Genomic DNA, 23147 nt, shown 5'->3' with positions numbered 1-23147 from the left:
GTGTGTGTGTGTGTGTGTGTGTGTGTGTGTGTGTGTGTGTGTGTGTGTGTAAGAGAGAAAATGTTTATGGTTGTGTCCAGGAGTCCCTGTCTTACCTACCTCATCCCACAGCCTAGAGAGTGCCCCTGCAGTCTCAGAGCGCGCCTCCTGTCCAGTTCTGCCTTTTATCCCACCCAAGTCTTCCCCGCGCTGGGCCCACCTGGCCGGGAAAGTGGGAGGGACGAGGGGCGAAGTCAGCTGTTTGCTCAGCTAACCTCCTGGCGGGGGCTGGGGCGGCTGAAGCCAGGGTTGTAGGGATGGAGAACTTCCTGCCTCCTTCCCAATCCCTCAGGGAAAAGGCTGGGTCTTAGGTGGCAGAAAACGGAGGAGAAAGAGCTCGAGCACGGGATCTGGAGGACAGGCAACATTATGCTGGGAACAGAACAAAAACTGCTGCAAACATAATTGCTGTTTATTAGCCGCCTTAATTAAAACAGATTTGCATTTCTATGAGTAGCTCTCAGCCAAGGGAGGGGGCGAGGTTCTGGGAGACACTCAGGTGACTGCTATGGAGTTTAGGACGCCTAACAGCCTGGAGCTGGGTGCGGCAGACGCGGGGGACCCTTCCGGGAGGGGCTTCCACCCCGGGGTGGCTCCGAGCCTGGGCTGAGCCAAGTATCTCTCTTACATATTTGTGCTCCAAGAAGCCTTTGGCCAAAAGGCAGGAGGGTTTGATGTTTGAGGAACGTGGATGGCACTTGGCTTTGCTGCCCACTGAAAGTGATGATACCATAAAATGTTTTCCCCTTCACTTCCCAGGAACTAGGAATTCTCTGGAGGCTGGGCGGGGGTTCGGGGGGTGGGCTGTGGTTCTCAGGGCATTCTAAAAGCCATCAGGCAAATGCGTAAGTGTTTAAGGGCTTCTTAGAAGAAAAAAGAAATCAGAGTACAGGTGGGGATGGGCAGTCAAAGTGGCGGGAGGGTGTTTATCTCCCCCTCCCTGCAGATCCCTGGTTTGAGCCAAACCGGGTAAGACCCACGCCAGTTTACTCCCCAGAAGGCAATGCAGCAGTCGCCCACCAGCTGCGGTGTGCTGTGAGAAGAACCCCATCTCACTTTGGATACTTTCATAATGTCTGCTCCCTTCAGCCCAGCCGAGGCCCTTTTCCAAAGGGCTTCGCCATCCCTCCACCTGTTCTCTAGCTCTTTCCTCTCCCACGTTGGCTCTTCCCTCCCCAACCAGGGCCACTTAATTCATCCCGCTGCATCCGGGCGAGATGACCCTGGTTCAGCAGAAACAAATGAACAGCTTCCTGGCCTCACTCCGATCTCTTGGGTGTTTCTCTTCCTGGCGATCTAGGGGACCCTGTGCTGGAAAGATTGGAGGCGGGAAGGGGATATAAACGCAATCCCTGGGCGGGGGTTCAGATCAAACCCTGCATAGTCGCCAGGGCCAGGCTGGGGTGTCCCTTCCAAGAAATGTCCTCCCTGAGGTGTGCGTGCATAACCTCCTCAAGAAACCACTTTGAATCCCTGCTGGGAAATGCCGGAACATCTAAAGTGACAATGGAATGTCAGTCCTCCTTTGTCCGTCTTGTTTTCCCCAGAAATGGGGATGTTCCTTTAAAAGCTTCAGGCCTGGGGACCCAGCCCGCTGGTCTGGTCCCGGGGCCAGCAGATGGGAGCTGGGCACAGTCATGGGCCAGCACCCAGAGCGGGTGTCGGGGGAGGCCACAGCTTTCATGGGTCCCGGTGCCTGAGCCCAGTGTCAGACACCGGAGCAGCAGGAAAAGGCCGCAGCCTGCGTTGCCATGGATATACGGAGGCGCGATCGGATGCTGTTATTTTTAGCCCCGCAGTGCCAATTTATTGGTGGCATCCTGGGGACACGGGGGAGGCAGGAAGACTCCTGAGTCAGGGTTCTGCCCAGGACAGGTGGCCTGTGAGTGCCCCCGGGCTCTGAGTAGATTCGCCCTTCCTCTGGGGTTGCCAGGACTCTGGGGGAGAAGGAGAGGAAAAGGAAGCAGACAGAGCAGTGAGGGGTGGGGGATGCTGGCTAATGGGGCACCCGGAGGGGGATGGCTGAGGAAGAACCAAGCTGGTTTTAGTTTTCTAGCAGAGGGGGAGAATGGGCGAGGCTGCCTGTGGACAGCTTGGGCGGAGATGAAGCCAGGAGCGCTGATTTCTAGAACATGGCTCAGCCCCTCCCTGGCACCTTGATCTGGGGCCAGGACCCAGGGGTCCTGCAAAGGTGGGTCTGGGGCTTGGGTTCCGCTGCGGCTCAGAGCCTCCAGGCTTTGACCTGAGGCAGACTCTGTGGGACCAGGGGGCTCACAAAGGAATGCGAAAACCCAGTGGAGGGAGGAAGTTTGGAAACAGTGGAGGGGCTTGGCGTTAGCTTTTCTCGCTCTTCTCAACCTGCAGCTTTGGTTGCCCATCCCAGCGGGAGCCCATACCATGGACACGACGCCAGATTTCCATCGAGGTGCTGCAGCCTTCCCCGGTCGGACCCAGCTTCTCTGGGACCTTCTACAGGGCATCATCCAGGCCGGTCTGACACTCTGTCCCCTAAACGTGTCATCTAGCAGTCATCTGCGTTCTGGGGCCGTCAGAAAACTCTCTCCTGCTGTAATGGTTTTATGGTGTGTGATAAGAATCTGCCCTCAGGAGGACCCCCTGAATGCTTGGTCCTGTGGAAATTGTGACAGGTCTCTCTGACTGAGCAGCAGTCACGCAATGGGAAGGGGCTAACTCAGACTCGCAGAGATGCTCCCTTAAATTCCCTCCAAGGCCTAGGTCAAATTCAGAGGGTAGATGCGTTATCTGAGTCGGCTGTGGAGTGATCCTCTGACGCCCTCCTCTTGGCCAGGATAAAATTAATTAGCTACCACTTTTAAGCACTTCCAAGCACCAAAGAAGGAGGAAGGGGACCCAACTAGCCAGGTCCTTCCTCACCTCAGGGCTGGGCTTTGACATGGACTCGAAGAGGTGGGCAGAAGTGCTACGGATCCAGAACCAGCGACAGTCCCTCTGAGGCAGTGCCTAGGACCAAGACGCCTTGGGCCCCTCTCTGCTCCCTCTCACCCCACTTAGCATGAGTCGGGGGGTCTTACCATTGACCGTCAGGGTCACCTCTCGCTCCCCGGCCCCGACCCGGGGCACCACGGCTCGGCACACGTACTTCCCAGCATCCTCCTGGCGGACGGTTTTGAGGGTCAGGGTCTTTTCATTGCTCAGCACCTGGGAGAATTGTGGAGGGTCAGACACAGAGCAGAGCCGGGCTCTGTCGCCCAGAGCCAGAAGGGCTGCAAGGCGGGCCTGCTGTAAGTGACCCGGTCTTCAGCATGGCAGGAAGGTGCGGGGGTGGGGTGGGAGGCTGTGAGTCCCGTGAGCTGGCCAGGGGAGAGTCACAGCCATACACCAGCTCGAAGCCCTAAGGGCCGGGAACAAGGGCAGATGGGAGGGTACACCCCTGGCTGGGGCCCGAAGGCTTTGTCTCGCAGACAGGGCTGCCCACCAACCTGAACCAGGCTGCCCCCACCGATCTTGTTTGCGGGTGCCTGGACCTGTTTTTTCAGAGTCACTTTCAGTATCCTTTTGGGATAGAGTTTGGGGGTGATCCAAAGACTTTGGCCTTAGCTGGCTCTGAGTTCGAATCCTGCCTTGGGCCATGATGACCTACGTGGCCTGGGGCAGTTACTTATCTGCTCTGATGTTCTTTCTTTATTTCTACGGCAAGGCAGCTCTGCTCACAGGACAGAGCGGTGTCTGGCCCATAGCAGGCCACACAGAGACCAGTTTCTGTCCGCCTCTCCCTTGACTTCCCTCCCAAAGCTCTCACTGGTCCTCCTGAGGGGAGGGGTGTCTGATAAACTTATACACCCTAAAAAACACATTTATCTTAAAATAGGAACACAGGAAGACCGTGAAACTTAGCTCAAAAGCTAAAGGATAACTATTTGGGGAAAGTGGAAAAGGCTTTCTAGAGACTTTTTACTCCCGGCACATCTGTGACTATCTGCTTCTCCTCTAAGGTTTATGGTAGGGCGAAACTGTAATGGTTGAGTGTGTTTAGTACTGAAGGGGTACCTGTGAGTATCTGGGGTTCCCTCTCTTCTTTCTAGGCTCCTTCTCCCTTCAGCTTACACTGGAGATTAGTGCCTCCAGTCGAAGAGTGAGGGGGGCCCCCCATGAGGCAGTTCCGGTGGTCCAAGGCCCCTGTGGGGTCTGAGCTGAGGACTTACCACACCTGAGCCCCGCTTCATCCAGACGATGGTCAGGGAGGGGTTGCCTGTCCAGGCACAGCTGAAGACGGCATCGGAGCCCAGATCCACGAGCAGGGATTGAGGCTCTGTAGTCATCCTGGGCCCAACTGTGAAGGGAGGAAGGGGGAGACAGGGCTCTTGGTGGGCTGGGAGCTCTGGAAGAGGGGTCTGAGAGAAAGAGTCCGGGAAGTAAGGAAGAGAGACCCCCAGCTTCCCAGCTTGGCCTTCCGCAGGTCCACCCGCTGGCAGCAACAGCCCTAGGAAAGAGTGCTCTGGCCCCATTTCTGCTGGGATTTGCCCCCATCTCCCATCCTTTGTCCTGCTTCCAGGAAGCTCCCACCCCAGCCCTCAGGCAGAAGGGACTCCCTCCTGCTCCAGAAATCCTGGGTGGTGGCAGCTTTCTGTGTCTGCCTTTCGGTCCTTGTCTACCTCCTCCGAGCTTCAGCTTGGGGATCTGGATTCCAGTTACCCTGTGCGTCCGGAGCCCAGCTCCTGGAGCCCGTGCAGGCTCCTCCCAGGGGCTCTGAGACAAGGCCTGGAGGAAGCCATGCCTCTCCCCCTGTTCTCCACACCCTTGGAGCCCGCAGGTCATGCTCTGTTCTAGCCCTTTCCAGCCTTTTTCCAACCCCCGTGAAGTAGCTGGGCCTGACCCCAGGCCGCTGCTAAGTGTCGGTGAGTGTTAGCGGAAGCTTCTCTCCGCCTCCCCCCTGCACACCACCTGGAACCAGAGCCTCCAGGGGACCAAACCTTGGTCCCCAGAGTGGGTGCAGTGGTGGAACTACAGGCGCAGTGACGGGACGGTGTGCAGAGAACTGCTTGGCTGCTTTCCAGGAGCCGAAGACTGTGAAAACCAGGGTCCGGAGACCCGGATTAGTCCCTTGAAAAGGGAATAAGGGCACTTTTCTGTTGGGGCCCCTGGGGGTAAGGGGAGGGGTCAGATATAAGAAAGTTTGTAAAAGTGCTTTTCAAACTGTAAATCCAGTAGAGGAGCTCATGCTTATCACCGTGAAATCATCCAACCCGTGGGTCAGTGCTGGGCTGGCTCCCCAGGGCTCCCCACTAGGCGCCAGAAGGGAGGCGTACCCGGGTCCCCAACGGGAGGCGGCGGGGCCTGCTGTCGGCAAGGGGATTCTCTGGAGCCTGGCTTGGTTCTCCCTCTGCCACTTACTTGCCGAGTGACCTTGGGCCTCCGACCCCGCATCTGAGGAATGGGAATAATAACCCCTGCCTCCCTGGGTTCCTACGAGTGTCGAGGGTGGAGGGAAGCCGGAAACAACCCACTAAGAAGCTTTGCTTAAAGTGGGCAGCACTGTGAGCTTGCGCCCCAGCAGAGACACCCCAGAGACACCCCGGGGGGCGGCTCGCCTGGGGATGCCCCGCCCCGCCCCCCGCGGCCGCACTCACAGTAGACGTCCACCGTGCGGCTGATGTTGGTGCTGCCCAGGGCGTTGGTCACCTCGCAGGAGACAGGCTCTGAGAAGTACGTGTAGTCCACGGCGGTCCGATAGACTTCTCCAGATGCTTCCTTAATGATCTGGCCCCGCTTGGCCCACCTGCAACACAGGCCCCGGGAGCCACTGTGGACCTCCGATGGCAAGGGTGTTTCTCCCACCCGGCGGGGGGGGGGTGTCTCTCCAGGAGCTGGAAAGCGGGACGTGGCATGGGGGTGGCACAGGGCTAGCCCCCCCCCCCGCACCCCCTCACGCCCCCCACCCCTCCTCAGTGCAGGGGCGGGGAGGGGGCGGGCAGGAATCTCTGCGGAGGAGTAACTTCCGGGGCTGGGGGAGGAGTCGGTGTTGGAGGTGGTGGGCTTTGGTCTGCGGGTGACAAGCAGGTTATTCTGGAGATGGGGGAGTGGACTAATCAGTAGCTTGACCCATCTGACTGGCTAGGACAGGAATAAGCTACTGACAGTCCCTGTCCACTGGGATCGCCGCTGGAAAAGAAGGAGGTCAGGACTAGCGGCATGAGCACGTACGTGCGTACACACAGACGGACTTCATTTCCAGACAAGGTGGACAGCTGTGCGACGGGTGTTAGCTAGGGGTCCTGAGGGTCCCTCCTCCAGCTCTCGAAGCTCTCCTGTCCTGACTCCTGTCCCCAGGGTGGGTCCCTTCCCAGTGCCCCCTCTTCCCTCCCAGGGATGGCTCTTGCTCTTTTTCCTGCCCAGCTTCTAGCTTCCCACCCTGGCTTCACTCCTCAGAGGCTTTCGGTGCCATCCGTCCTGGTCTGGTCAGAGGGGCGGGAAGGGGGCTGTGCTGACGTCTTTCATCCGCCCATCGGTACCACTGGAGGCAAGAGATGGAAAAGCCCCAGGGGATGCTTTGGTCCTGGCCCTGGGACGGTGATCACTGCAGTGGACCCGTGCTTGTCGGGGTAGCATGCTATCAGCAAGGCTGTGCTAGGAGCTCCCAGGGGCACACGTGTGTGTGTACATGTGTGTGTGCGCATGCACGTGTGAGGCTGGGGCCTTTCCCTACAGATCCCTGGGGAGAGAGTTCATAGCTTCCCCTGGCTTAACCCCGTTGTGGACAACACTTGCTTTTGAAATCACAGAACTTCCAACCAGGCTCCTCCTCTTCAAATCTATTTCGGGGCGTTTATCTTATTTTTACCCCATAACCACAAATCCCTGTAACTACAGCTTCTCTGCGGCCCCTGCCTTCACCTCCCCTTTCTCTCTGTCCTGTAGCCAGAGGACTGTCTCCTGCCTTCCCTCCCGGCCCGCCCCAAGAGATGGCCATGTCTTGGCATCATGTGGAGTGCCCAGGCTGGCATCGTGTGGTTACGATCGTAAGTTAATATCACATAATTATTAAGAACATGATTAATAATAACAATTATAGTTTAACAACAGAGCAAACCAGAGCTCCCTGAGAGCTTAAGGAGCTTCCCAACAAACCATTATGAGTTATTCATGAATCATTTCAATTTCTAACTTTAATTTAATGACCAGACTTAACAGTCAGGCACAACCCCTGCCTGAGGCAGAGAATTCAGTCCCAGACACAGTTGGGGACCTGCGTCCAACCTCTGCGCCCTCTGCCCCGCTGAATGAAGCATGGGGGCAGGGGGTGGGAGGCTGAGGGGGGCTGCGGAAGACAGGGTGAGCCCCTCCTGCTCTCCTGGGCCTGCTCCTGGCTCAGGGTAGGGAGGTTAGGGCCCAGGAGGGCTGGTTCTGATGGGCTGTCCTCGTCTGTCCTTGGAGGAGTTCTTGGAGAAGACGGGGCCCTTCATGGTGAAAGTCACTGGGGGGTGTGAGTTCCACTTTTTCAGCCCCAAGGAGCTCAGAAGTGCTGGGGCTCCCACAGGCCTGGAGCCCAGCCAGACAGTTGGGGAACAAGCAGGGCTGTGCTGTCCCAGCCTGGGCTCCTGTGCAGCGGCTGCCCTTAGCCCCCCAGGACCTGTCCCTTCCTTAGAGGCTGAACAGGAGAAATTCCTAGCCTCTCCTCTCCCAGGGTCACAGGCAGGAGCCGCTTGCGGGGGTTGGGCCCTCTAGTAACCCAAACCAAAGTTTTTTGGGGGCGTCCCGAGTCCCCGAAGTACTGAATCCCTGAGTCCTGCTCAGTCTGTCTTTTCCCTCGCTTTCTTTATGTTCCTCTCCCACACCAATAAAACCCTCTATAGGGATCCCTTCCAGAAGCTCAAACCACCCCTTCCAGCAGCTGGCCACAGCGTCCAGGGTGACCCGAGAGCAAAACCAGGTCTCTCAGTCCTTCCCTCTCCTCCCTCTCCTTTGGCTTACCTTCCACCTCCTCCTCCTTCCAGTTGGACCCTCCCCCCGCCCCCCGCCCCTGCCTCCACTCTTGCTCCCACCCCACCACCCCCAGCCCCTCTGAAAAGGAGTCAGATTAAGCTTTTCCCAATCAATGTCTAATTTGGCCGGAGCAAATGTAAGGGGATTAATTATTTATAACACAGAATCAGGAGGCCTGGCTGCTACAGCTGACAGGCTGTCCTTACATAGTCCCGAGTTTCACACTGGGCGGTGGTCCCTGCCCTGGGTCCCGCAGGGGGACATGGGGGGTCCCGGAGAGCCTCAGAGGACAGTCCCGAGAAGCAGGTGGGGAAACCCGTTTCCTGGTGTGCCAGGACCCGGTCTGCCGGCCTCCGGCTCCTGGGTCTGGGGGGCAGCTGAAGTGAGAGCCGAGTCCGTCGCCCCTGCTCCCACACCCACCCATGTCCCCTTCCCAGGTGCTGGGATGGAGGAGGCATAGCTCTGATTTCTGAGATCACAGCCTCGGAGCAGCACAGGAAGAAGCAGTCAGGATGAATGTGCAAGTAAAGAAACACAGATCCCTGCAATCTTGTCAAAGTCAGTTGGGAAAAATCAATGTACTTATGTGAGGAGATTTGTTTAAGGCTTTTCTTCTCGGAGGCCAACACGGTGTCCAGAATCACCATCCGCCTGCAGGCTGAGCCCTGCCTCGAGGGGCTAGGCCAGTGTGGGTGGGCACGGGGGGCCCTCCTCTCTCTCCGCTCTCCCAAATTTTCCTAATGGCCAAAAGGCCTTCTTCAAAGTCTCTGGGGTCCTGAAGGGAATGTGGTCCACATTGATGTGTTTTCAGGCCCTTCTGCTAATCAGAGGGCCATGAGGGCAGGTGACACGTCCCAAGAGTGAGCCTGTGCGGGAAGGCCTGCCCCTTCGGACACCTCTGTCACCGGTGGTCCCTCTGTAACCAGGGGCTGACCCGGGATCCTGGGGGCCTACAGGGTAGGGTGAAGGCAGAGGGAAACCTGCAAGCTCTATGCTTGTTTATTTGTTAACTTTTCAGTTTATTTTTATTATTTTTTTCAAAGATTTTATTTATTTATTGGACAGACAGAGATCACAAGTAGGCAGAGAGGCAGGCAGAGAGAGAGGGGGAAGAAGACTCCCTGCTGAGCAGGGAGCCCCATGCGGGACTCGATCCCAGGACCCTGGGATCATGACCTGAGTCGAAGGCAGAGGCTTTAACCCACTGAGCCACCCAGGGGCCCCTATTAACTTTTTAGTTAAAAAAAACAAAACAAAAAAAACCCAACACAAAACCCCACTTTGAAATTAGAGAAACATGGCAAGAATAGGCCAATTAATTGTCACGTTCCCTTCACCTAGATTCATTAGTTCTTAAATGTATTGTCACATTTCTTTTTTTTTTTTTTTAAGATTCCATTTTATTTATTTGAGAGAAAGAGAGAGCTAGGGAGTGAGCATGAGTCGGTGGGAGGGGGAGAGGGAGAGGAAGAAGCAGACTCCCTGCTGAGCAGGGATCCTGATGTGGGGCTCGATCCCAGGACTCCAGGATAATGACCTGAGCCACCCAGGTGCCCCTACTGTCACATTTCTTTATGATGGTCCCTCCAGAAGGAGATATGAACTTCATCATTTATCACTGGTGCTCTGCTTCTAGAGGGGTGGGGGGTGACTCTAAGAGGCAGGCAAGCAGCCTGGCTGCTGGGGTGTTGGCTCACACTGTCCTGGTCAGAGGGCAGGGGAGGGGTGGGGGACAGTGCCGGGTCCCCGATCATGGCCCTGCCCGCTGCCCAGCCCTCCCATAACTGTGTCCTCAGACCACCCGGAGCCTGGCAGTGAAGAGCCATGGAAGTTGTATGTTCTGGTCTCTGGGGTCCCACAGGCATTCCTGGGACAGCTGCGAGGGCACCTGTGGGAGTCCGGGCCTGCCCAGGGAAACGAGCATTTGAGGTCTCTGGGCACGTGAGACCTAGCGTTTAGGGACTGTAAGCGGACCACACGAGTGACAGCAGAGAGGGGCCGACCCTGTCACCGCAGGTGTCCTGAGAAAGCCCGGAAAAAGGGCCTCTCTCAGGCTGTCTGTTCTGCATCTTCAGTCACTTCCAGACAGATGCCAGATCTCAGCCAAACCAAACCCGCCCCCCGGACCTGCAGGGCCCCAGGGCCATGTTTCTGCAACGCACTTTGCCCTGCCTTGGGCCCAGAGAATGGTCACACGGGACACGACAGATGGCTTTTCATCCTATTTTAAAATGTCCTCAAGGAGAAAGATTCCACGCCTTTCCTGGGTTTTGGTTCCAGTGTCCCGGTGTCGTTCAATTATCTGCACTGCGGGGAGCTCCTCCTTGCGTCCAACCCGAGTCTCTCTCTGGCTGTCTCCTTGGCCCATTTCCTCTCACTGAGCCCTCTGGGCTGTGCTGCCTCTTGTCGTCCCTGTCCTCCACTCCCACTGGCCAGTTGATGATCTAGTCTGGGGCCATTAGCATCCCTGGCACCGGCCGCTTCAGCTTAATAACCCATCTCAATGGCGGAGATGACGCTCTGGGCTCCACCATCAAGTCTGGGCTGGTGGGGAAGGACAGCTCCGAGTTAGGGCCATGGCGAGTTCCCCAGGGCATCTAAAGGAGGTGAGTGTCCTTGTCTACCCTTGAGCATCTCCGAGGGCACTGCATCTCTTGAAATCCCGTCCTGCAGGGGTGCCCAGGCAGGGAGGTGCCCCGGGGAGCCAGCCTGCGTTATAAGGTTCCCGCTGCCCGTCCCATGCTCTGCCCCATGCTGCGGGCCCTAAGTTGCTAAATTGCAGTTCTTGCCTTCAAGGAGCTCAGTCAACAGGGAAAGAAGCGGGTAAACCACGGTGGTGCTTTTATCAGTGTTGTGAGCAGGGATGCATGGGGGCTCCGGATGGACATGATCCGAGGTGCCTGCTGGACAGGGCCCTCTGTCTCCGAAATCTTACCCTGCACAGGTGAGCAGTTTGGTGAGCCCATGGCGTGGATCTAGGCTCTGATCTTACTGCGTCTCCTGGTTGTTTTACCTTTTTCCTCACCCAGAGCCTCTCTGCCATTTTTCAGAAAGAAGGGATAACAGCGCTCTCCAAACAGAAGGGGTTATGCCCGCTGCTTCCGGTGGAGGGGTGTTTGCATGTACAAGAAGGAAAGGGAACTTCTCCCTGGCCAGGGATGGATGGATGGGTGTGTGGGGAAGGGAGAAGGATCCTGGGCTCCCCCAGTGACCCAGCCCGTGCGTTGCGCACCCAAGGCCACGAATGATAGCCTGTGTGATGGGCACGGGTGTGGAGGGGTCCAGGGGCCAGGTGGTGCCCTGTAAGAATCAGCAGGATTCTTACCTGTACTGGGTGACAGCCGGGTTGGCCTTTGCGGAGCAGTGGAACGTGACAACGTTGTCCTCCAGCACTGGCTGTGGTTCCACCGACAGGTTGACGAGTGGGGGGTCTGCAGAGAGAAGAGATTCCTTTGCAAACTGGGGTGCTGTGCCCATGGTTTTGGGGCAAGGAGATCCCCTGGGTGACAGGGAAGGTAAAGGCCAGAGATTCTACCAGGAGGGGCCCTGAGAGCAGCCACCACCCTGGTCGTCCCCCAAAAGTTGGGGGTCTCAGCAGGGGTCTCCCTTACTCCCTGGGGGTGCCTGCTTCAGCTGCCCTGGTGCGGGGTCAGGGATTCCTCATGTGGATTCAAGGTCTGGTGTTTAAATGAACAACCAGATAGGAGGCGTGACTTCCTGGGTCCTCAGACACATGCTGCCCATCTTCCAGCCTTTAGTGAGAACAAAACACTTGACAAGAGAGGTGGGAAAAGAGGGTTCAGGGGGCACAAGGGGGAGCGTGGACACTAAGCCCCATTTAAATACACTTTTTTTTTGTCTTTGAAATGTCTGTTTCATATCTGTTTGTGTAAAGGTTCTGGTGCGTCTGTTAACTTGAAAGTGGCATTTACACCCTTTCATCAGCCTGATCATCTCTGCTGGGCCCCGACTGGTGTCACCCAGCCCTCAGCTCCCAAGGCTGGGCAAGTCTTTCTCCTGCAACAAGATGAGAAGGCAGGCTCTGAAGTGCAAAACGGTGGGAGGTGGAGGAGACAGGAAGAGAGGGAGGGAGGGAGAGAGGCAAGTAGGAGGGAAAGGAGAGGGAGAGGGAAGAGAGGAGGGAGAAGTGGAGGGGAAGGAGAGGGGAACTGGAAACAGACATAGAGACAGAAGGGGGGGAGGCAGGCAGACAACACCTTTATAGAAGAGAGACAGGGAGAGAGACATGGACAGAGACAGAGAGAGATTGAGAAATGCAGAGGAATAAGAAAAAGAGAGAAGCAGAGAGCAGGGAGCTGGAGAGAGACACACAGAGAGATGGATATGTGCACAGAAACATAGAAGCAGACAGAGATTTCAGACTAAAAGCAAAAAGACTGGAGGAGACCAAGCAGACAGACAGAACGTGAGACGGGGCGTTGGGGAGAGAGACCACCCAGTATCAAGGATTAGAGAACAGAGGCAGGAGAGAGAGATGCAGAGAGATAGGAAGGTGGAAAGGAGACCAGCACCTGCTCTTCGTCTTCATTATGGTGTATAGGGCCGGCTGGGGTACAAGCCTGAGCTGAGTAAGGAGGCAGTGTGGTCCCTGCCACTCAGGCAGGGTCCTGGGCCACATCTTCGGGCCAGTCCTCACCCGAGATCACGCAAACTGTGGGAAGATACGTGGACTTTCTAGGGGTTCCTTCTAGCCCATTTTCAGCAGCAGCAGAAGCCAGTTTCTCAGAGACCACGGAGAAACATGCTGACCCCTCTTGGGCACCTGCGAAGGGCCCCACGAGGGGAGCAGGACTCCTGCTGTTCCAGCCTGAGCATCTGTTTGAAACCACAGGTGGGCTTCTGAGACCCTAAAGTCTTAGGCACAGGCTCCCGGCTACGAACCGAGGCCAGCACACCCCGGCGTTGGGATACCTGGACCACTCAGGCCCTCTTTGTCCTGCTGGTGCTCAAGCTGGGTCTTGCCTCCTTGCACAGTGCCTGGGTCCAGCGGCGGGGGCCAGGGAGTTGGCCCACAAGGTTGCACCTGTATCCGCAGGGAACTTGAAAGACATGGGGGAGAGAACTCTGGTTCCTGAGCAGGGTGGTGGACTATTCTGGGGACCCCGATCTCCCTGCGTGAGATCCGGATGCGGACCACGGTCCTGGGAGCTCCTGTTACGGCAGCCGTGGAGAATTTCATGGAGAACTACAAGGGAGGTGACAGGGATTTCAATGATCTCAATCTTTGTTTTTAAAGTGTAATTCAAGGAGGGAGGCACGTGGCAAGGACCAGCCATGAGAGCTCTCCTCCTCCCACCCCGTGGAGAGCTAAGACCCCCAGAACCTTGTAGCTTCTCCCTAGCTGCTGCCCATCGGCTGCTCCCCCGCCCCCCGCAACCCCAAGCTGAGGGCCCCCAGCTTCCAGGGCCCTCATCAGTGGTCTCTGCTCTCTTTCTCTGCAGGGTCAGCTGCCTCAACTAGGCATCCGAGGGCCCCCTCTGGCTCCGATGGCCCCAACCCTAGAGATGTGGAGACCCACGGAGGAGTGTGCATCTCGCTGCATGTTGGAGAAACTTGTCCTAAGGCACAGGAATTTGGTGATGGCCATCTAAAGCCAAATGCATGGCTGGCTCATGGCCTCGCATTGTGAAATTCAGTACTGAGAGGCAGAACAGAGTCCCTCAATCCAACTCTTGTTGGAGGAAGTCATGGCACCAGTTGGACAGAACGTAGAATCTACCTGGCATAGAACTTGGGGGGTAGCTCCAGGAGAACCCTCCCCACCCGGATATCCTTTATAGAGTGAGGAGTCTTGGGGAGCAGGGTGATGGAGTATACACCTGTTAGGGTCCCTTCCTGCCACCCGCCATTCTGACTTTATCCCGTGCATGCCCTTCTCTGGCAGCTTCTTTACCTGGGCTAAATCCTTAGTACCCCAGCTTTCTTGAAGGGCCCCAAGAGAATGGGTCCCCAGGAGGCTGGTGCACCTGCCAGTCTCATCTACACCTCCCCCCCGAACCCTGAGGTCCCCGTGTCCCTCTGTCCACCCCTCTGCTCTGGTTGCCCCGGATATGAATTTTCAGGAGCCTGCCAGGCTCCAGAGGTATAAATAGTTTATGTCATATCCGACTATTAGACACGATTTTAATCCCACTTGTGATGTCGGCTGCATGGCTTGCAGGAGGGTGGCTTTGATGTCGCCGGTGGAACTGAGATCATATTGAACAGATGTTAGAGCTGAGAGTCTGTTAGTGTTTCCATCAGCAACCTGCGTGTGCGTGTGTGTGCGCGCGTGTGTGTTCTGGGAAGCAGTACAGCGAGGGGGGGCGGGAAAGGGAGAAACTCCATGACTCAGTGATTTTATGGCACATTCATTTGCGACTTGGCAGCTGGATGCAGCGTCCAGATGTAGTGGGACTTTGGGGTGTTCAGCTTTCTCTCCCATTACTCAATCTGGGGGCTTTGTCTTCCGTTGGGTAACATATAAAGACCAAGGGAAACAAACAACAAATGTGCTTTTGCTGAGTTTGGATGCTTCTTGGTTGACTGAGAAAATGAGCAGGTTTGCAAAGGCAGCTCTGATCCGGCCTGTGGTGTCCACAGTAAACAGTGGGACGCTTACTAAATGAACAAGTGGGTAAATGGAGGAGGATGGAGGCAGAGGGAAGGTGGTAGAGAGAACGTGTGCTTTTGCTAGGCAGGCAGAGGGGAACCCTTCAGGAGAGGGGGCAAGGGGCGGGAGACCTCTCCTCTATTCGGGCTGAGATGGGAACTCTGCGTGGGAGGGACAACAGACAGGTGTAGCGAGCTGAGCCTGTGCCGGGCACCATGCCAGAAGCATCCCCGAGCGATTTCATTGAATCCTCACAGCCATTGTATGACGGCCGTTGTCATTTGCACAGATGGGAGAACTGAGGCACAGCGGTTACAGAACCAGGCCAGCATCATTCAGTAAGTGGCAGAGCCGGGATTTCAAGCAGGAGGAATGCTGTGGCCTCTACCACATCCCTGTCTGGCCTCCGATGGGGCTGACCTAGGAACTGGGGCACCAGGGCTGCAGCCTCTCTGGGATCTCATGCCCGATGCCTCCCGCCTTGAGTGGCAGAGGCGTCCTTGGAAAGAGAGCCAGCCAGGACGCGGAGACTGGGCCAGGCTGGTGTCCTCCTCTGATGGAGACTGTCAGCCGTGTGCCCCGGTGAATGGGTCATCATAGAGAGCATTAGGGGAGTGCCTTTGAATAGCTGGTGGGGTGTGGTTAGGATGGTGGCGTTCTTGGTGACAGGAGGGCTTCTCCCAGTGTGATGGATAACGGCCTGGAGGGGAGCTTGGCTGCTGCTGGGTCTCCCCCCGCACCCCCCCCGCCGGGGCCCAGGCTGCTGGCATGGGGAGCTGCCGGCTGGCTCCTTTTGTTTGGGATTCCATAGCTGGTGTGGGCCTCCTGACCAGATTGGGGATCTGTGGGGGGTCCATCCGGCAGCCGGCAGTGGGAGGCTTGGATGTGTCATGTCCCCCACCCTTATTCCTCCCCGACTGGGCTCGTGTCTGGAGAGAGCTCTGATCGCGGTCAGTCTAAGGGCAAGAGGAAACTGGGGACATCGTGTGGTCCAAGGACAAGGGACTGGCATCCCCGGAGTAAAGTGTGTGACAAGCTTTGGCCCTCACTGCCCATGGGTAGGGGAGCCTTTTGGGATGCTGGACCACTCGATCCCCAGAGCATCTTGCTTCCTGTCCAGAGCTGGGCCGGCAGCTGGTGCTCGGAAGAAGTAGGCGGGTGTGGACAGCCAGGCAGGGAGGCCCGTCAGAGTGAGCGTCTCCCTCCCATCACCCTGGTCCCAGGTCTGGCAAGGGCCCCGCTGTTCTTGGCTCTCAGTAAATGAGGAACAGAAAAAGAAGCCTCCAGCTGGTGGGTGTGAGGGAGTGGGGGTTACTAGCCCGTGAAGATGGTAAAGAAAAGATAAAGCTTCTCCAAGGACTCAGCGGCTGGGTCTGGGTGTGTGGAGCAAGCCTGCCTCAGGGTTACAACGGTTTCTGTTGCCTTCTGGAATCTAGGTAGCAGCGGCCAGGGTTCTAGAGAGACTGGGGACGGCCGCTTGCTGGCTCCCAAGACGGGCCCTGGGAACACCAGACGCAGCCCCAGAGCCCCACAGAGCCACGTGGAGCACAGAACCCAGAAGCCTCATGTGAGTGGGGCTGGTAGGAGGGGGGGTTTAAGTGAATTTGATGTAGAATGAATAAAGTAGTAGGGAGGAAATGAATGCCAGCCGTCAGGTCCAGCCTGCTGCCACATCGGCCCCCAGCACACGGTGGCATCATGCTCCCTGGAGGGGGAAGGGCATTTAAGGCAAGAAAAGTCCACTTCCGAGTGCTGGTACTCAGACCCAAGTTAGTCCGGAGCTGGGAGTAAGGTTGTGGGACCACCTTTCTGAGCACTTTTTGTTGTTGTTCTCTGGGGCTGACAGGCACTTGAGGGAGACTGTAGGAAAGCACCAGGAGTCTGTTTAGGTGACTTTTGGAATAGGGGGCTGGTGGGGATTGAATGCCTCATGACTATTGACATTGACTATGAGAACCGACACCTGCTGAGGACCTACTGTGTGCAAGTGTAGAAGAGGGGTTATGGTGTGGGCTGCGGAAAGCTGGGCTCTCTACATCTGACGGTATGGGGCTTTGGGCAGGATGATTGACCCTGGGGTGCCTCCTTCCTACAGAGGGACCACCGGCAACCTACTCCAGTGGTTGTTGTAAAGATGAAATGGTCCCTGGAAAGTACGGGCTGACTGAAAGACTACTCTGCTTCTTCTCTCCTTGAACCCTTCCGTAAGAGGGGCCCCCGTGTACCTACCCTCTGTAGGGCATGGGCTGCTGTGGGGGAAGCCCCAAGCTCCCTGCTGCCCCCAGGCCCTCTGCCCTGGCTTTCTCGCCAAGGGAGCGTGAGGGCTCCCCGGGGTAAAGCAGAGCTAGGGGCCTGCTTTATATTTATTGATGTGGAAAGTTCTACCTGAAACAGTTTGGAAATGTGGCCTGAACAAGTCATCGGCCAAAGATTCTCATCTGATGTCGTGACTTCGTGTGACAATAAGAAGGACAAGCCCTCAGGGCGCCCACAAACGCAACCTGGGCCAGTCCGGGGAGCTGTCGGACCCATTTCCTGTCTTCAGACACCTCGCAGGCTGTGGTGCTGGCTCTGGTGAGCTGCTTGTCCAGGCCTGGCTCTTCCCCCCAACCTGTGTTCCAGGCAGGGAGTGCTGGAGGTGGGCGGTGGTGGGGGGCGGTGTGCTGCCCCAGGCCTGGCCCCCTGCGTGGACTGAGTCAGTACTCACGCTGGATGTCGATGGTGACCGAAGTCTCCTTCCCTCCCGGGATGGCTTTGTTGGTGGCTCGGCACACGATGCTCTGCCCATTCTCCACATCACCCGGGGAGATGAAGAGGGTACTCACGATGCTCTCGCGCTTGCCATCTCGCAGCAGGGTCTGAGGGAGCAGGGAGAGAAACCCCCAGGTCACTCGGCTGGGGTGGCCTGGGCAGGTAGGGGAACACATGACCCAGCCTCAGCGGAGAAGAAGAAGCCCTCGGCCCCAGACAGCCAAGGGTGCAAGTGTCTGCAGAACCCTGAGGGGTTCCTGGAGGCTCTCTGGCCTGGCCGCGCCCTGAGTTGCAGAGGGACAAAGGAACTATTCCACCATGTGGGAAAAGCCTGGACTTGTAGACTCCAAAGGAAATCCACCTGCAGGTGTCCTCTGGTGTCTGGGGGGGCCTCTGGGTCTGCAGGCAGCACGTGCAGCCGGTAGTGGGGGAGGTGCTGTCCCCCCTCCCCCCTAGGCAGTGATGTCATTTGTACGAAGGGCTGCAGCTTGGGGCATGGGGGTAAGGGCAGGGCTGGGCGGGGGATGCACGTAGAATCAAGGCACACTGACCATTTCATTCCTTTATCTATGTAAACCCTTCCAACCTTTCAAATCATTTCACTTCCTGACCTCATTAGAACCCCAACCAATCGGAGGTGGGACAGATGCCATTGCTGGCCTGGTGACAGAGGAAAAAATAGACAAGACCAGGAGGGACTGCAGAACTCTACCAAACTGACACTTCAAGTAGGGGTGAGATAAGTAAGAGGGTCCTATACTGGGCTGAAGAGTGCCCCCCAAATTCATGTCATCTTGGCGCGTCACAGCGTCATCTGGTTTGGAAATAGGGTCTTCAGGGATCAGCTAAGTAATTCGTAATTAGTTAAGGATCTCCAGACAAGATCATCCTGGATGGGGCACGGGAGGGCAAATCCAATGACTGGTGTCCTTCAAAGGAGAGGGGAGGACACAGGAAGGAACGAGGAAGAGGGTCATGGGAAGACAGGCAGAGACGGGAGTGATGTGGCCACAAGCCAAGGGACTCCAGGAGCCAGGAGAAGGGGAGGTGACAAGGGAGGACTCTCGCTGGAGGGAGCACAACCCGCCGACATCCTGATTTCAGACTCTCTGGCCTCCACGAGGCGGGACAATTCATTTCGGCTGCTCTAGGCACCGGTTGCAGGACGTGGTGAGGGTGGCTCTGGGAAACAAAGGCAAGTCTGAAAGCTTTTGGTTTCCCGTCTTCCATTTCCAGTGGGGGCCGTGAGGCCTGCTGTGCTCCTTTCCAGCTACCTCTCTGGCGGCTTGGGGACCCAGCAAGGTAGGTGCTGGGGAGCTGTGTTGGGCAACAGTCAGTACTCAGTTCAGTACTCCGAGACCTTTGATCCTGGGAAGCTTCTTAACTCCCTCCAGAGAAGGGTGGCGGACGCAGTCTCATTCCACCTGCTCGGAGCCAGAGGATAGATGAATAGCTTTTACTTCCTCAAAACCTCCCTTAAGATAGTACCGGTACTGTTCTCACCAGACCCTGAAAGGAAGGGAGCACTGGCTCTGTTCAATAGAAAAGAAAACTTAGTTCAAAGTGAGTCAGAAACTTGCTGGGCAGGGCTGGGATTTGAGGACGGTGACCCCTGAGGCCGTGACCCTCCCCTCACTGCTCCCTGTGAGCCAGACGGTGGTTAGTAAGATTTTCACTTAAAGGGGGGAACAGTGAGAGGGATTCAGCAGACTTTTAAGTTCACCGAGATACTTAGCAGTGCTTAGAAGGAGACAGCCGGCCAAAATGGAGTCACTTGCGTTAAGGGCCCCCCCATCAGCAAACCAAGACCTAATGCCTAGCTAGCCTCCTGTAGTTTCGGACCCCAGTGCCCCCTAGATGTGACATTTAACCAGCCAACCTGGAAACTCCTGGTCGGCAGGGGAGGTCATCCTCCCATTCTCCCTAAGGGGGACCCTGCCTGAAAGGAGGCATTCTTTGCCCATCATTTCCTTTTCTCCTCTCCATCTCTGCCTTTAAAAACCTTCCATTTTTGTGCACCTCCTTGGAACTCCTTTCTACTTCCTGGATGAGATGCAGCCTGATTCATGAATCATTTAATAAAGCCAATTAGATCTTCAAATTTACTTAGTCAAATTTTTGTTACTTAACAGCAGCAGTATGTTAGCTGCTGGAACCTGCTCTCGGGGTCCTCAGCTCTGTGTGGTCCTTGTCAGCAAAGCTGGTGGCCTCCAGCACTCGGAGCACATGCCCTGAGCCTCTGTCTAGAACAAGCGCATCCTGCTTTAGATAAAGCCATATTATTCTGAGATGCCAGAGAGATCCACGGAGCAAGGCAGGGGTCTGGACTATTTCTGTCGCACGTTCTAGAATCACCTGGGCCTGGGCGGGCTCCTGTGGTGGCAGCAGGGTTCCTGGAGCGGGGCCATCAGTGGGCTGAGGGTCTCCAGCTCAGCCTCAGGGCCAGGAGCTAAACTGGAGGCCAGCAGAACAGTGCTAGTAGGTGGGGATGGGGGCCACGGGGCTGGCATGTGGTTGAGCCTCAAGCCAAGCCCTATCACAGTACTGGTTCACGTGTCTATAAATAGCCAAGCACTAATAAGAACAATTTCCTGGATGGAAATAAAACCTGGGGTAGGGTGGAGGGAGGGAGGAGGTGGGGAAGGCCTGTATGGCTCTTCCCCATCCCCCTTTCTTTACTTTTACACTGTGCTAACAAGAACATTTACATTAAGTTTGACTCTGCCGGGCACCTCTCCCATTGATCTGCTCCCGGCCTGGTGGGAGGGAGGCGGGCTGCCCGGGTGCTGGCGGGAGGGGAGCAGGGAGGCCCGGGCTCCTAATTAGGCCCTCTGACTGCTTCCCTTCCTCCCCACACCCAGGGTGCTCCTGAGCCTCCGAATGATGATTAATGACATATTTACTGTGTCCGGGCATGTGCTTTTCTGGGAAATAAAAATTCTGGTTCAAGTTGTTTGTTCCACCTAATTAGAGAAAAGGGAGATGTGTTCATTAAGCAAGGGGAGAGCAAGGGGAAGGCAGGGCCTCAGCAGCTGGCTCCCCCTGGGAAGCTGAGCATCTCACCCTGGGCCCCTGCCCCCAGGGATCGGACCCCAGGCTCACCCGCAGGTGTAAAGCTGCCCCCTCCCCCACCCCTGATCTGGTGGCCTGTCTGCTCTGCGGTGGCCAGCGCTTGGCCTCCGTCTGTCTTCTCAACCTACTTTCCCTTCCTTCGGCAGTCCCTCCTTATCCTCGCTCCTTTTCTCTTTTTTCTTTTCCTTCATTCCCCTCTCACAAATCTCCCCTATCTCCCTTTCCTCAAATACAAATGAAGCCTTTGCACTTTGGGGCCTCGAAGCCACAGGCCAGGCCAGGGGGAACATTCTATCATTTGTAGGTTCCTGCCCCAGCCCACTTTCCGCTTTCCCTCTTCTCCCAGCTCCACCCGGTCCATCTTCCCTTCCCGGAACTGGGCTCCTGGGACACACTTGGAGCCCCAGCCTCCCACCTCCTGCTCCAGAAACCTTCATTAGCATGCAAATCACCTCGGGGAGGGTAAGTGGATTATTATTGGCAAGTCACTTTGTCTCTGAGGCCACCGCCTCCAAGGCCTGAGGCAGCCCTTCCTCCAGCTTGGTGGGGAGGAATGTGAGGCCAAATGCTGGCCTCACAGTCCCCCAGCCCAGTTCATGTGACCCAGATGGCAGCTCCTCGGGCTTTACCAGGGCCCAGCCCACCTGGGTCTGGAGATGCGGATCAGGGGCACATGCCCAGGAATGAGTGTGGGAGCAGCAGACTTCGTGGGTGGGCTTTCCACCCCTCCGCTTATGTGTGTGTGTCCCATCCACGAGCAGCTTCTGAACTTTCCAGACTAACCCTGTGGCTGTGTGAGGCATCTCTAAACCCTGTGTGCCCCGTGCAGCTTCTTGTGTCCCTAGTCCCCAGGCGCCATCCCCGAGGACAGGCACTTGGCATTCAACAAGAGGCCCAGAACGGCGGGCGGGGAGCGGGGGGGCGAGAGGGTGGGCAGGGCTGGGGGCACAGCGTGCATCCTGCGTGTGCTGGTCCAGTGTGGGCAACAGAGGCCGCTCGGCTCTTCCCAAGGCCCCCCCCCCCCCCCCCCCCCCCCCCCCCGGCCTCAGAGGGCAGTGGAGAGCCCTGAGGCTCCACGGAGAAGCGGGCAGCCTGGAGATGGCTGTGTGGGAAACACAGGTGAGCGGGGTGGAGCGGGGCGTGCTGTGCGGAGGTTGGAGGGAATGAGGGGGTGTGGGTGAGTGGGGGTGGGTGCCCCAACCCTGGTGCTAATTCTGGGAAGCCAATTGGTATGCAAACAGCCTGGAAAGCCCTGGAGTGAGGCCTGATTGCCTGGCAACAAGGCCTCCCTCTTCTCCCTCCTTCACTCACCTCCCCCACCTGCTGTGTCCTTTTTTTTTTTTTTTTAATTTTTTTTTTTAAATCTCTTTGCTTCCCCTTTTTATAGCTGCCTGGGAGATCCGTTAGGGGCTCTTGTCCTGTGGCTCCAATGAGGGCTGTAAGGGAAGGTGGAGAACCACAATGCCATTGGCTGCAGACCCTGTATCCCTAGGGCCCCCAGTCCTGTGCCCTGGGTGAGGACGGATGCCCTTCACAAAGAAGGTCAAGAGGGCGCGGGCTGCTGTGCTGGGTGGAGACTCTGGGCCCCTAAGAGAAGCAGATGGGGGTGCTGCTGGGGTGACCAATTGGAGGGAATACAGAGTGAGAGGGGCTCCTGGAGGGAGCTGGGCCCCAGTGAGGGCCTTAAGAGGGATTGTTCCAGAGTTCCTCTTAGCACAGGGCCCTAATGAGGCTCCATGTCCTGGTGGTGGGTGAGTGGAGGGTCCCTTGAGTAGGCAGCAGCCTGAAGCTGTAGGCCTGGAAAGCAAGGGGCTTCGACGTAGATATATACAGGACTGGCATGGGGTGGGGGGCTGGGCATTGTGGCAGGCAGGCTGTCCTAAGACTATGCAACTTTCCTACCTGCTCCCCCATCCCCCAAATCAGGGTCAGGGCCTCATCTGCCACCCATCAGCTGTTGGGGAAGTAGCAGACAGAGCAGGAAGCTGGCTCGCCAGGAAGATTTCTCTCTGGGCTCAGGCCATTCTTGCTTCCCCCCTCTTCCTTAACCTGTCCTGTCTCTCCTGGTCTGTGTAGCTGCTGGCTTGCTAGATGAATACCACGTGATCGCCATTCTGGTGTCTAGCCCAGGGAAGGCGGCATGAGGCTGGGCGTCCAGGAAGGGGGTACTTGGAGAGAGGCCTTGCCACCAGCTCCCAGGCTTCTGCAGCTAGACACCCACCAGGAGTCCCAGGCACTCCCCCAGGCACTCTGGCCACCAAGGTGTTGGTGGCGGCGTGTTCAAGGAGAGGCGCCACAGCCTGGGCTGGGGGCAGGGTTGGGGGGGCAGAGGGTGCTTCCTTTTCCTGATTCTCCTCCCAGGGCAGGGGCCTGGCCATCCTCAGTGATGCTGTCCTCCGTCCTGCTGGCTCACCCTTCCCCTGCTGGCCTCATGCTGGATGGCAGAAAGAAGGTTCCCTGAAACCAGGGCTGGTGGATGACCCCTGGGGAGGCAGATCTGGGATGGAGGGCTGAGAGGTGGGTCTAACGCAACTGGCCGGCGCTCTGACTCCCCACCAGGTGCTTTCTGTACATCATTCGTCTTAAGTCTCATAGCAGCCCTGATGGGCGTCTGTGGCTAACAGCACCCTGTTTTACAGCTGGGGAAACTGAGGCAGAGAGACTAAGTTACCATAATATGTGATGGAGCCGTACAGTCATACGGACATTC

The 23147-nt window shown here is 56.9% G+C and overlaps 1 protein-coding gene across 1 annotated transcript in view; it reads right to left on the bottom strand.

The window, feature by feature from the left end:
- Nucleotides 1-23147, bottom strand: part of LOC111153983 (kirre like nephrin family adhesion molecule 3) — a 137054-nt gene that overhangs the window by 14150 nt on the left and 99757 nt on the right. Inside the window, exons 6-10 of the mRNA XM_022513335.1 lie at nt 17322-17472; nt 11327-11432; nt 5649-5797; nt 4224-4351; nt 3093-3219 (exon numbers count right to left, since the gene is read on the bottom strand). Coding sequence (XP_022369043.1) covers nt 3093-3219; nt 4224-4351; nt 5649-5797; nt 11327-11432; nt 17322-17472 — 661 coding nt within the window. The remainder of the gene's footprint in view (nt 1-3092; nt 3220-4223; nt 4352-5648; nt 5798-11326; nt 11433-17321; nt 17473-23147) is intronic.

This window comes from Enhydra lutris, unplaced genomic scaffold (genome assembly GCF_002288905.1).
Source record: "Enhydra lutris kenyoni isolate GAN:26980312 unplaced genomic scaffold, ASM228890v2 scaffoldscaffold34, whole genome shotgun sequence".
Classification (NCBI taxonomy): domain Eukaryota; kingdom Metazoa; phylum Chordata; class Mammalia; order Carnivora; family Mustelidae; genus Enhydra; species Enhydra lutris.
The sequence above is the reverse complement of the archived record's forward strand: the minus strand, read 5'-3'. Positions and strand labels throughout refer to the sequence as shown.